Below are 14,298 nucleotides of genomic sequence, written 5' to 3' on the forward strand. Positions count from 1 at the left end.
CGGAGACGATTACTGGAAGTTTATTTGCTGGGATTCGGCCAGGAGTGCTTTTCCGCCTAATAGTTCACGGGGCACGGTATTTGCTAACTTTGTGGAGTTAGTCGTTTCGGTAATTGATGATCGCACTTAATTGTTTGATTAGCAGGATGCACTTTGCATCTCTGAACAGTATATGTTGTTCTGAGTTCACTTTTCAGTAGCACTTTCTGATACGTTCTTCGCTTAACCATTGGCAATATTCATTACGTGATCCTAAATTTGGTATCAAGATCGGAATTAAAAACTCCTGTTCTCTAGCTTTACATTCGTTGCTATCTTGTTGAAGGTTCTCCCACTTGAATGCTCGTTAACGGAAATAAATATCACCTCCTACGCACGTTCATACGTGTGTGAAATCTTATGGGACTTAACTGCTAAGGTCATCAGTCCCTAAGCTTACACACTACTTAACCTAAATTATCCTAAGGACAAACACCCGTGCTCGAGGGAGGACTCGAACCTCACCCGGGACCAGCCGCACAGTTCATGACTGCCGCGCCTTTGACCGCTCGGCTAATCCCGCGCGGCTATCGCCTCCTATAAAGGTGCATTTCCATTTAATAGCAAGATGCCTTCCATAACTGAAATGTGCTGTCGAGTATTTCACGAGTGACTTAACTTTTAAAGGTGGGCCTAGTCAGACTTAATAAGACGTTATCCGTTGGGCGATTGTTTCATTACCTTCTAAAAGTAAATTCGCATGACTGCATACGTAGCTTCACTCCGTTTCCCGATCAAGAGGGGGCTAATTTTGCATCTCAGAGGTATGAACATTATAACCACAACCACCCCATCTCAGACCAGCATCGCCTGTATGCGTCATTTTGTGGCCACAATAGCAGACTTCTTTCGTCTACTTCGTGATTTCCAATTTTGACGTCAAGTTTGACGGTAATCTCATTTCAGCTACTCCTCAGTACTATGGTATTTTTCTAGTTTATTGTCAATCCATATTCTATAATCATTAGAATTTTCATTCTATTCAACAGTTTCTGCAGTTCTCTCTTCACTCACGAAAACAAGATCAGTCGTGAATTAATTTCTCCTTTAGATGACACAGGCTTTTGAACGTCTTCCTTCTTCACCCAGAAGTCTGAGTCCTTCTTCCGAACTAGCAGTCATATTGGCCAGATTTCCGGAATAGCTGGCTAAAAAATGGTTCAAATGGCTCTGAACACTATGGGACTCAACTGCTGAGGTCATTAGTCCCCTAGAACTTAGAACTAGTTAAACCTAACTAACCTAAGGACATCACAAACATCCATGCCCGAGGCAGGATTCGAACCTGCGACCGGAGCGGTCTTGCGGTTCCAGACTGCAGCGCCTTTAACCGCACGGCCACTTCGGCCGGCCGGAATAGCTGGGATGGTGTCAGTATAATCTTATAAACATCTATGAAACGCATAATCACACTTCGTTACATACCAGCTGCAATCTATGAGACAAAACGCTTACTGCGTATCCTGCAGTTGTTGTCAAAATGGATTTCGTGTGTGTGTGTGTGTGTGTGTGTGTGTGTGTGTGTTGTGTGTTGGTGGGTGGGTGCGGAGGGGGGGGGGGGGGGGGGAGTTCCCTATGATTTCTATTGTCTCTGTAACAGGTCGATAGGTCGATCACACATTAAGTACGATCCACATGAGCTCCAATTCCAGCCGGCCTTCTGCAGTCCCATTGTTCTTCCAAAGCAACTAATTTGTTGTTTGTCTTGATATTACTGCGGCCAGTTGACGTTATTCATGCTAAGTTTCCTCATGGTTAACTACTTCACTTAAACAGATAACTTCAGATAACGAATACAGTCACTTGTTCACATGGTTGGAATCTGGTCAACCAATAGCTTCTCTACGCACTCACAGCCTGGGTTGTCCACTGCGCATTTTTCAGTATATTTCCATAGAGCAATGCTGTTATTAAAATATTGTCGATGTTAATGTTGAGTGAAAGTGATACTTACACATGGCGTTTCTGGAACTGCCGATAGTAAAGTTCTGGCCTCCTGCTGCGATCTGTGCGGCGTTGGCCTCTTTTGCCAGTGCGTGCTGCAAGAGTACAGTGTCACAGATAACGGTACAGAACCTCCTGTGTTCTGTTATCACTTGAGGTTTCTAAAATGAGCATTACTTACCAGTGTTTCCCAGTCCTCGGGCAGCTCAGTGGTGTATCCCCAAGGGTACAATATGTACTGCAAAGAGAACCTTGTGTCAGAGATTCAACAAAACACTACATGACACGAATGAAATATTCGAGAAGTTTTTAAGTAAAGTGTATTTAATAGTCTATACATATAAAATAAATGTATGTGTGTGTGTGTGTGTGTGTGTGTGTGTGTGTGTGTGTGTGTGTGTGTGTGTGTGAGAGAGAGAGAGAGAGAGAGAGAGAGAGAGAGAGAGAGAGAGAGAATAGCCCTGATGTCAAAGACGCAACATTTTCTGAGAAACTAATCACACGCACGGGAGCAATTAACAAATGTCGCAGTTCACGTAAATTGAAATTACGGAAGGGTTGTCGTGAAGGGACCCGTTTTCTGGGATGAGAAACAGTCAGTGGTTCTTCATTTTGTCACGAAGTGAACTGAGTAAAGATTGATTCTTTCTCCGTAGTGTGTAAATCTGCACGAATCCCTCTCTTCTAAATAATACTGAAACTCCTTTTCAGTTTTTGAGTTAAAGATCTGGCTGTAACATTGCGTACGTGCCTGGAGAGGCAGTACTTCTTGCAAGCGTGAAGGCATAGAGCCAACTTTACATTCAACACAGACAGCGTCAAACAGGAAATGATATTCATAATAACAGAATAATTTAATGTTTCCCTCGTGGACGGATCTAGTCCCTAAGAAGAAAACCAACAATTATTATCCAATCAGCATTTTACCATCTGTGATTCAAATGGATCTGAGCACTATGGAACTTAACATCTGAGGTCATAAGTCCACTAGAACTTACAACCGCTGAAACCTAACTAACCTAAGGACATCACACACATCCATGCCCGAGGCAGGATTCGAACCTGGGACCGTAGCACTCGCGCGGTTCCGGACTGAAGCGCCTAGAATCGCTCGGCCACCGCGGCCGGCTTTACCCTCTGTGTCCAAATCTATTTAACATATATTTACCGCAGTCAATTGACTGAATACTTCGGCACATTTTACTTCTATGCCAAATGTAAGCCCAGTTTTCGTAAACATTATAGTACTAATTAAGGTAACTGAGTGCCTTAAATATGTCATAGATAAGCGAAGGACCTCAGTCTTAACATTGCTAGACTTGTCTGACAACGTCAGCTTTAAAATTCGACGGCTAAAACTTTCGTACAGTACGTTGAGAAACCGGCAGCAGCATATTTTCTGTGGGAATGGAAGGTCGTCCTGTAAGGGTTTTCTAGAATGCTACAGAAGTCCCTGTTGTTCCCCTTGTGTGTCAAGTTAGCCTCGTCAGTACTGCGTCCTTGCAAATAACGGCAATCGCAATCCGTCTCCTGTGTTAAGAAAGATGCTAAATCAGATTAAATAAAAAAATCAAGTCCCGAGTAATTTTAGTAAGTCACCAGAAGTTAATAAGCAGACATGAATTCTGCCATCACTTGCTTCGTATTCTTCATGATGGCACTCCTAGTGTAACACTGAATCAGCACCCGAACTGTGCAGAAAACCCTGTCGCCACGTCCATATCTCTATGCCCAACAAAAACTTCGAAGCATATTTCCACACGATGTTAAAAGTAAATGTATGCAGTCAGTGGTTCTGTTTCTATTGCGGCATAATCCAACACGGTGTGATATAATTCTATTCAACTCTCCGCGCTTTTCATTAGGCCGGCATCGATTGCGATCTATCAGTCTACTCCAAATCCACTGCTTCAAATGAAAACTGCTTTGCTCGTTATAACCTAAGTTCTACGTAATAAAAATTGGTTCTGATATAACACAACAGACAGTTTCGGCAGCTACACAAAATTGCTTGAAGTAATCCATCCGTTTACAAACCAACCTTTTTATTTATGTTCACTTTATCAGCTTTCTTCGCGTGTTTCAAATTTTCATATTTGGTTTGTCTGTTAGAAATTATCCCCTGCTTTAGTAGCATGTATTGTAAGTGAGAAACATCTCTTATTAACTGTGACATAACAGATTTTTTGGGGGATGGCTTCCATCAAATAATCCTGCAAAACGTAGTATGAAAGCTTTGCTTATCTTAATTTGACACCTGTTTAGAAAAGCTTTGTCGAGCAAGTGATGTATTGCTTTTGAAGGAGGAGGTCCAAATACCTCACTTCAGAGAACGAGTTTTGCCTAAAAGACGATTTTAATAACTATTTATTAATTAAAACATTATAAATATCTTGTCTAGACGAAATCCAATTTTCTAATCCTCATACCAAACGGAATCATTTAATGTGCATCAAGATATCATTCTGTTAGCGTTGTAGGCCGTTTGCTGTTTGTGATCTACACTCCTGGAAATGGAAAAAAGAACACATTGACACCGGTGTGTCAGACCCACCATACTTGACTGACTCTGAGCACTATGGGACTTAACATCTATGGTCATCAGTCAACCCCCACCATACTTGCTCCGGACACTGCGAGAGGGCTGTACAAGCAATGATCACACGTACGGCACAGCGGACACACCAAGAACCGCGGTGTTGGCCGTCGAATGGCGCTAGCTGCGCAGCATTTGTGCACCGCCGCCGTCAGTGTCAGCCAGTTTGCCGTGGCATACGGAGCTCCATCGCAGTCTTTAACACTGGTAGCATGCCGCGACAGCGTGGACGTGAACCGTATGTGCAGTTGACGGACTTTGAGCGAGGGCGTATAGTGGGCATGCAGGAGGCCGGGTGGACGTACCGCCGAATTGCTCAACACGTGGGGTGTGAGGTCTCCACAGTACATCGATGTTGTCGCCAGTAGTCGGCGGAAGGTGCACGTGCCCGTCGACCTGGGACCGGACCGCAGCGACGCACGGATGCACGCCAAGACCGTAGGATCCTACGCAGTGCCGTAGGGGACCGCACCGCCACTTCCCAGCAAATTAGGGACACTGTTGCTCCTGGGGTATCGGCGAGGACCATTCGCAACTGTCTCCATGAAGCTGGGCTACGGTCCCGCACACCGTTAGGCCGTCTTCCGCTCACGCCCCAACATCATGCAGCCCGCCTCCAGTGGTGTCGCGACAGGCGTGAATGGAGGGACGAATGGAGACGTGTCGTCTTCAGCGATGAGAGTCGCTTCTGCCTTGGTGCCAATGATGGTCGTATGCGTGTTTGGCGCCGTGCAGGTGAGCGCCACAATCAGGACTGCATACGACCGAGGCACACAGGGCCAACACCCGGCATCATGGTGTGGGGAGCGATCTCCTACACTGGCCGTACACCACTGGTGATCGTCGAGGGGACACTGAATAGTGCACGGTACATCCAAACCGTCATCGAACCCATCGTTCTACCATTCCTAGACCGGCAAGGGAACTTGCTGTTCCAACAGGACAATGCACGTCCGCATGTATCCCGTGCCACCCAACGTGCTCTAGAAGGTGTAAGTGAACTACCCTGGCCAGCAAGATCTCCGGATCTGTCCCCCATTGAGCATGTTTGGGACCGGATGAAGCGTCGTCTCACGCGGTCTGCACGTCCAGCACGAACGCTGGTCCAACTGAGGCGCCAGATGGAAATGGCATGGCAAGCCGTTCCACAGGACTACATCCAGCATCTCTACGATCGTCTCCATGGGAGAATAGCAGCCTGCATTGCTGCAAAAGGTGGATATACACTGTACTAGTGCCAACATTGTGCATGCTCTGTTGCCTGTGTCTATGTGGCTGTGGTTCTGTCAGTGTGATCATGTGATGTATCTGACCCCAGGAATGTGTCAATAAAGTTTCCCCTTCCTGGGACAATGAATTCACGGTGTTCTTATTTCAATTTCCAGGAGTGTATATAAACGATTTAGGACACAGTCTGAGCAGCCCCATTAGATTGTTTACAGATTTTGCTGTCATTTACCGGCTCGGAAAGTCATCGGATGATCAAAAACAATTGCAAAATGATTTAGTCGAGATATGTGTATGGTGTGGAAAAGTGGCAACCGACTCTAAATAATGAAAATTACGAAGTCATGCACCTGAGTACTAAAAGCAATTCGCTAAATTTTGGTTACACGATACATCACACAAAACTAAAGCCTGAAAATTCAACTAAATCTAGTGTAACAGAAAGAAGACAAGGTACCACAAAGGAAATATTCGATCTGGACGGAAATCGGCAGAGATGCGATATACATGTAGAGAAAAACAAATTTCAGAAACATTGTATGATTTTAGAAGAAAAGGTCAGCGTTGGCCGTAATTCTGATGGTTTATTAACCTTTTCTCCGAATTTCACGTATATGGTCGTTGTGCACACAGCACTCTATGGAGTCGCCAGTCAATTGTATGATTTATTCAACAGAAAGAGATTCACAAATTGGGAAAAGTAATAAAGCACTGGTCAATCTCTGGCCCCTATGAAAGCAATTAATCGGCTTGACAATGAGTGACAGAGAGGTTGGATGTCCTCCTGAGGGATATCGCGCCATGTTCTGTCCAACTTGAGCGTTAGTTCATCATAATCCCGAGCTGGCTGGAGGGCGCTGCCCACAATGCTCCTAACGTTCTCAGCTGGTGAGATATCCGCCGATCTGAGCGGCCGAGGTAGGGTGTGGGAAGCACGAAAATAAGCAAGAGACTCTCGATGTGTGCGGTAACTGAAATGTAAGCCCGGGATGGCTTGCCATGATGGGCATCAAAACGACGTACCATTATGCTTTAAGTGTGCCGCGGATGATAACCAAAGAGGTCCTGCTACAATAAAAAGAATGGCACTCCAGCCCATCAATCCCATGGCGTCCGGTGCGCGCAACTCGCCCAGGTGATATTCATTGGTACAGTGGGCAGTGGTCATTATGAAAATTCCTGACGGATTAAAACTGTGTGCCTGACCAAAACTCGAACTCGGGACCTTTGCCTTTCGCGGGAAAGTGCTCTACCAACTGAGCTACCCAAGCACGACTCACGACCCGTCCTCACAGCCTCAATTCTGCCAGTATGTCGTCTCCTACCTTCCAAACTTCACAGAAGCTCTTCTGCGAACGTTGCAGAACTAGCACTCCTGGAAGAAAGGATATTGCGGAGACATGGCTTAGCCACAGCCTGGGGTATGTTTCCAGAGCGAGATTTTCACTCTGCAGCTGAGTGTGCGCTTATATGAAACTTCCTGGCAGATTAAAACTGTGTGCCTGGCCGAGACTCGATCTCGGTCCCGAGTTCGAGTCTCAGTTGGCAGGGCAGTTGCCCACGAAAGGCAAAGGTCCCGAGTTCGAGTCTCGGTCCGGGAATTAAAAGAATAAAAGGAATAAGTGATGATAGGGTATTCCATTGTACCTATCGTGCAGGGTAGCTCGCGTTGCAGGCTGATAACAGCAATGACTAAAGGGTTTGAGAATATTTTTTTGTTTTATGGTTGGATATACAAGGATATTATCAGATATACGTGGGATGTGTTGTGATTATAATGCGATAATAAAATGAACTTGTATGATCATTTCTCTCTGTCGCACAGTGAAGCAGCGACTCACGCCTTCATCTCGTCACGACCCCTTCTCTTATTTTCTTTTTTTTCTTTTTCTCCGGTCATTCACATCACATTTTTTGTCCTCTCTCCATTACCTGTGTTTTACCGCTTTCCCCACTTTCCTGTATATCTCCCTCTCCCTTTTACTCACTCTGCTAATACGTTAAACACTTTAAATTTATCTTACAGTAAATTAACTTCGTTATTCCACTCCTCACAAGAACTGCTCGCATAGCGCAGTGCACTGCTTTTCCAAACAGGGGGCAGACTAGTCCAGTATCGAATCCGTGCGGGGTTAACGACCATCTGTGCAAATAGCAGGCTGGGCCCAGATTTCTGTCTCATCGTATATGATAAGCGAACAGTTGATATACGATAATCCACAGAACAAGGTTTACACCATTCCCAAACAGATGGTGCACGTGACTTCTCTCCCTTAAGTTAACTTGAGGACTGTGGCGTCAAAAAGGATATCCGGGTACAAAGTTAAATAATAAAATTTACCAAATTATAAAAAAAGCGGACTCTGTACTAGACGACATAAACAACAGACAAAAGAAGAAGATGATGACACGAATATGGACTGTAGTTTTTCTGCTACACTAATTACTATTTTTACTGTTTTTCATTATTATAAGGTACTGGCTGGCAAATCCAGTATTGCCCGGGTATTCATTTAGTCAGTTTTCTATTAGAAACGAAGGCAAAAAAAGAACTGTATTCGTAGTGAAGTATCGAAAAAAATTCATTCCCACGTGTTCGTCAAAACACCTTTGAAATTATGAAACAGTCGTACAAAGATATATGCGTAATGTACAAGTGTATAAGTGCATTATCCAAATTAAGAAACATGATCGCGGGCAGTTTCTGTACGCTGGGCGCAGCTGCTTCGTGTAGTTACAACGTGATTTTGCAGACGTCCCTATGGCAACACCTCTCCGTAGCTCTACAGACGGCTATCTTTTCCGTCTACAGCCGTTTGCGCTTCACCGTTGAAAGCTGTCAAAAGCGCTGCGATGTGTCAGGGATTTTCTTAAATGAACTCGACTGTAGGAGTGTGTCAGTAGTATAGAATAAACGCATTAAAGCATGCATAATGCGGCATTTTTTCCCGTATCTACCGGCCGCGGTGGTCTCGCGGTTCTAGGCGCGCAGTCCGGAACCGTGCGACTGCTACGGTCGCAGGTTCGAATCCTGCCTCGGGCATGGATGTGTGTGATGTCCTTAGGTTAGTTAGGTTTAAGTAGTTCTAAGTTCTAGGGGACTGATAACCACAGCAGTTGAGTCCCATAGTGCTCAGAGCCATTTTCCCGTATCTCAGTGTTTATAACGTCATATCGCTTGAACTATGTGTCGTATAATGATGTATTTGTGTAGGTAGATTCAGCGGCATATGTGGATACTCTAATGGAAATATGGTGCGAATAGATGTCGCAGCAAAAAATTTGTAAATTTAAATGTCATGCATGATGCGGCTGCTTTTGACGCATCTCAGTGTTTATAACGTCATATCTCCTGAACTGTGTGTGGTACCACGACATAGTCCGCCTGCTTAGTTGGGTGGTTACGTGTCTGCCTCCATGCAGCGGGCCCGGGTTCTATTGCCGGCCGGGTTGGGGATTTTCTTCGCTCGTGGACTGGGTGTTGTGTTGTCCTCATCATCATTTCATCCTCATCACCGGCACGCAAGTCGCCCAATGTGGCGTCGATTGAAATAAGACTTGCACTCGGTGGCCGAACTTCTCCGGACGGGGCCTCCCGGTTAACAAAGCCATACGCTCATTTCCATTTACCATGACATACTTTTGTAGGTGCATTGAGCGGCATACGTGGCATGTCAATGCAGTTATTAACAGAAGTAATGCGGTTAAACGTCATGCATATGCGGCAGTTTTTCATGCTTCTCGTTGTTTATGACATCATATCATCTGCACTATGATACGTAGGTGGTTCTTACGCCCGCAGCGATTGTTGCCTGACAGTAAGATGTACACTATGTGATCAAAAGTATTCGGACACCTGGTTGAAAATGACGTAGAAGTTTGTGGCGCCCTCCATCGGTAATGCTGGAATTCAGTATGGCCTTGATGACAGCTCCCACTCTCTCAGGCATACGTTCAGTCAGGTGCTGGAAGGTTTCTTGGGAAATGGCAGCCCATTCTTCACGGAGTGCTGCACTGAGGAGAAGTATCGATGTCGATCGGTGAGGCCTGGCACGAAGTCGGCGTTCCAAAACATCCCGAAAGTGTTCTATAGGATTCAGCTCAGGACTCTGTGCAGGCCAGTCCATTACAGGGATGTTATTATCATGTAACCACTCCACCACAGGCCGTGGATTACGAACAAATGCTCGATTGTGTTGAAAGATGCAATCGCCATCCCCGAATTGGTCTCCAGCAGTGGGAAGCAAGAAGGTGCTTAAACATCAATGTAGGCCTGTGCTGTGATAGTGCCACGAAAAACATCAAGGTGTGCAAGCCCCTTCCATGGAAAACACGACCACTCCATAACACCACCGCCTCCAAATTTTACTGTTGGCACTACACACGCTGGCAGATGACTTTCACCGGGCATTCGCCATACCCACACCCTGCCATTGGATCGCCACATTGTGTACCGTGATTCGTCACTCCATACAACGTTTTCCCACTGTTCAATCGTCCTATGTTTACGCTCCTTACACCAAGCGAGGTGTCGTTTGGCATTTACTGGGGTGATGCGTGGCTTAAGAGCAGCCGCTCGACCACGAAAACCAAGTTTCCTCACCTCCCGCCTAACTGCCATAGTATTTGCAGAGCATCCTGATGCTGTTTAGAATTCCTGTGTGATGGTCTGGATAGATGTCTGCCTATTACACATTACGACCCTCTTCAATTGTCGGCGGTCTCTGTCTGTCAACAGACAAGGTCGGCCTGTACGCTTTTGTGCTGTACGTGTCCCTTCACGTTTCCACTTCACTATGACATCGGTAACAGCGGACCTAGGGATGTTTAGGAGTGTTAAAATCTAGCGTACAGACGTGTGACAAGCGACACCCAATCACCTGACCACGTTCGAAGTCCGTGAGTTCCACGGAGCGCCCCATTCTGCTGTCGCACGATGTCTAATGACTATTGAGGTCGCTGTTATGGAGTACTTGGCAGTAGGTGGCAGCACAATGCACCTAATATGAAAAACTTATGTTTCTGGGGGTGTCCGGATACTGTTGATAACATAGTTTCTGTGTGACACATTTGGTTGGAATCAGTCCAGTGATTTAGAAGGAAATGTGCAACACACACACACACACACATACACACACACACACACACACACACACACACACAATTTTTGTAAAATGTTTGTATTACATACCAGACTTGACGTAGGATGTATTGTAAAACGTATTTCCTAACGAATGTGGTGATAAATATAAGGAACACCTGGCTGGATGTGGGAGAGGGGCTTATGTCTCTGATCGTGCCACGGTAATAAATGTATAAATTAATAATAAAATAAAATTTACCAAACTCTAAAAAAATGCGGACTCTGTACTAGATGGTATAAACGATAGGCAAAAGAAGAATATGATAGAAGAAGATGACACGAATATGGACTATAGTTTTTCTGCTACAGCAATTACTATTTTTACTGTTTGTCATTATTATAAGGTACTGACTGGCAAATTCAGTATTGCCCGGGTATTCATTTTGTCAGTTTTCTATTAGAACCGAAAACAAAAAAAGAACTGTATTCGTAGTGAAGTATCGAAAAAAATTCATTCCCACGTGTTCGTGAAAACACCTTTGAAATTATGAAACAGTTGTACAAAGAGATATGCGTAACGTGCAAATGTATAAGTGCAGTATCCAAATCAAGAAACATGATCGCGGGCAGTTTCTGTATGCTGGGCGCAGCTGCTTGGCGTGCCTACAACGCGATTTTGCAGACGTCTCTTTGGCAACACCTCTCCGTAGCTCTACAGACGGCTATCGTTTTCGTCTACAGCCGTTTGCGCTTCACCGTTGAAAGCTGTCACAAGGGCTGCCATTTGGTGTGGTGCTATCGCTGCACCGCCGTGCTTGCTGTTACATGTGTACCGAGGGTAAGGTGCGGACGTTTCATTTTGGTCTGCTATTGTACTTCCTCATCGAGGAGCACTATTTGGAAAAATTAGAGAACCGGCATTTTGGGGTGACTGCAGAACGATTCTACGCCGCCAGCGTACACTTTGCGTAAGGACCATGGAGACAAGATTAGAGAGATTAGGGCTCGTACAGAAGCTTATAGACAGCAGTTTTTCCCTCGCTCTATTTGCAAACGGAACGGAATAGCAAATGACTAGTAGTGGTACAGGATACCCTCCGCCATGCGCCACATGGTGGCTTGCGGAATATGTATGTGGATACAGATGTAGATGCAGATTACTTCATATTAATTCTAGAGGTACATACGTTGTTTAGCGCGATCTTGACATATGCTTATTTTACAGCATACCAGCAAACTTACGTTCGCTTTCTAATGGTGTGACATTTTTAATTCGAGCTGTGCTTGACAGGACTGTACTTCTGGCTATTTATTGTTTCCTTTCTTCTATTTTTGTATAAAATGTCATGATGCCCTGAATAGGCGAAATGCGCCATTAAGCAATAGTTATTGCAACCAAGACTGTTTTTCTACAAAATAATCTTTACACCGTTACTGTACCACCCAGTCTGATTGACTGGGAAAAGTTTTATATAATAGTAGTTCTTAATCGAAATTGTAAGATACTGAGTGCGTGATGTCAACCGGAGAACGACGTACCATAACCACGTTGGTACCTCACAGCGGTTCCACAAATACGAACAATCACTGCCAGACGCAAGGACGAATAACAGACGTCGACGTAGATACGCCCACAAGAATCTACATTCGATGCCGCTGCTGAACATTTATTTACATCAGAGTGGAGTGCCGCTCAGCCACCTTCCCCCAACTGGATCCTCTAGCATCTCAGCAAATTCCCACCCCTCCTCACCCACATCTAACACCTCCGCATCTCGTGTACTGTCTACAAACTAGATTCCAAAAACCTCATTGTGTCCCCTCTGATTACCAACCCTGGTATGCTGCTGCGCCTACACCTACACACACAAACCATAGTCTATCCCAACACAACTCCAACCAGCTCCCTCTCCCAGACAGTGGGATCCGCCCCGATATTTACCCTTCCTACCAACTTTATTAACTCTTCCCCACCTATCCACTCCACATCAGGGCTCCTCTGTCCTTTCCCTCTCCATTCATCCTCATCCCTTTCTTCTTGCAACCGCTGCCCTACCCAAACGACACAGTACACCTCACCTGCTGTCTTTCCAACCTACAGTATTTACCACTATTCACTTCAGCTTCTACCTCTCATCTCCCTAGTTTTCCTGTCTAACAGACCACTATCTTTCTTGTTGTGGGCTGGCAGGAGAGCCAACCCGTATAAATAGAGGAAGCCGAAAGGCACGCGTTTTAGCTCACGCAGGCTGGCGTGAGGTCTGGAACAGGACAAGGAAATTAGAATATAGAAAAACGGACGTAGCTGGTGGAATACTTAACTTTCATCCGTTAAAGGTGAACGTCGGTCTGACGGTACATGATTAACAAGATCAATAGCAACTGATAATGGCGCCTTGCTAGGTCGTAGCAAATGACGTAGCTGAAGGCTATGCTAACTATCGTCTCGGCAAATGAGAAAGTATTTTGTCAGTGAGCCATCGCTAGCAAAGTCGGCTGTACAACAGGGGCGAGTGCTAGGAAGTCTCTCTAGACCTGCTTTGTGGCGGCGCTCGGTCTGCAATCACTGATAGTGACGACACGCGGGTCCGACGTATACTAACGGACCGCGGCCGATTTAAAGGCTACCACCTAGCAAGTGTGGTGTCTGGCGGTGACACCACATTTCTACCCACACCCCTCAAACCCCAGAGAATATACTTTATCTTCCAGCAACACCTCTCATGCTACTGTAGGTCCTTCAGATTTTAAGTGAAAGTACAGTGCTTCGGTGTTTTTATCAGAGAAATTTCACCTCACTGCGATGTGTTTTTAAAATGCCTATATTTCCGTGTTTTAACTGTCCATCTTTGATTTTTAATTTAAAACGGAAAGTAGTCCCTAATTTTGTTTGTATTGCTCATTCTAAATTTTTTAATTCACCTGGCTGACCCCCGCCCATATGCGGCGAGGGGGATGAAATAATAAAGGAAAAAAAACAAAAGAACCGCTCAACCCCACACTGTAATCATCGCCGAAGACGACAGCACCATCTCACTACCGAACCAGCAGCGCGAAAGTTGTGTTACAGAACTATATAGCGAAGTTTACAGTCAACTAAAATTGAGAGAAGAGACTATTATTCGATACTGTATCAAATGATACGTTAGCATTTTGAGACAGTAACAAACATAAATTGAAAGTCCTGCGTACATAGGTTGTTTTAAAGTTAAAATATTTCATGTTACGGTATAATACTACACGCAACTGAGGAAGACAGGACTACAAAAGTTGAAGATATTTCATGTTGTTCAATTAATAATAAACTGATATAATATTTCATGCATGTTGTAATATCTACTCGGCTTCCTCCAGAAGTAAATCTAAGCACCCACCATAGTGCCGACGAGTGCTTTTTCGTCCGGCGCAA

The 14,298-nt window shown here is 45.0% G+C and overlaps 1 protein-coding gene across 1 annotated transcript in view; it reads right to left on the bottom strand.

Moving 5' to 3' along the window:
• LOC124613400 (carboxypeptidase B-like) overlaps positions 1-14,298 on the bottom strand; it is a 120,228-nt gene that overhangs the window by 14,790 nt on the left and 91,140 nt on the right. The window contains exons 9-10 of the mRNA XM_047142103.1: positions 2,165-2,221; positions 1,994-2,078 (exon numbers count right to left, since the gene is read on the bottom strand). Of these exons, the coding sequence (XP_046998059.1) occupies positions 1,994-2,078; positions 2,165-2,221 (142 nt within the window). The remainder of the gene's footprint in view (positions 1-1,993; positions 2,079-2,164; positions 2,222-14,298) is intronic.

Source organism: Schistocerca americana, chromosome 4 (genome assembly GCF_021461395.2).
Source record: "Schistocerca americana isolate TAMUIC-IGC-003095 chromosome 4, iqSchAmer2.1, whole genome shotgun sequence".
NCBI classification, from domain to species: Eukaryota; Metazoa; Arthropoda; class Insecta; order Orthoptera; family Acrididae; genus Schistocerca; species Schistocerca americana.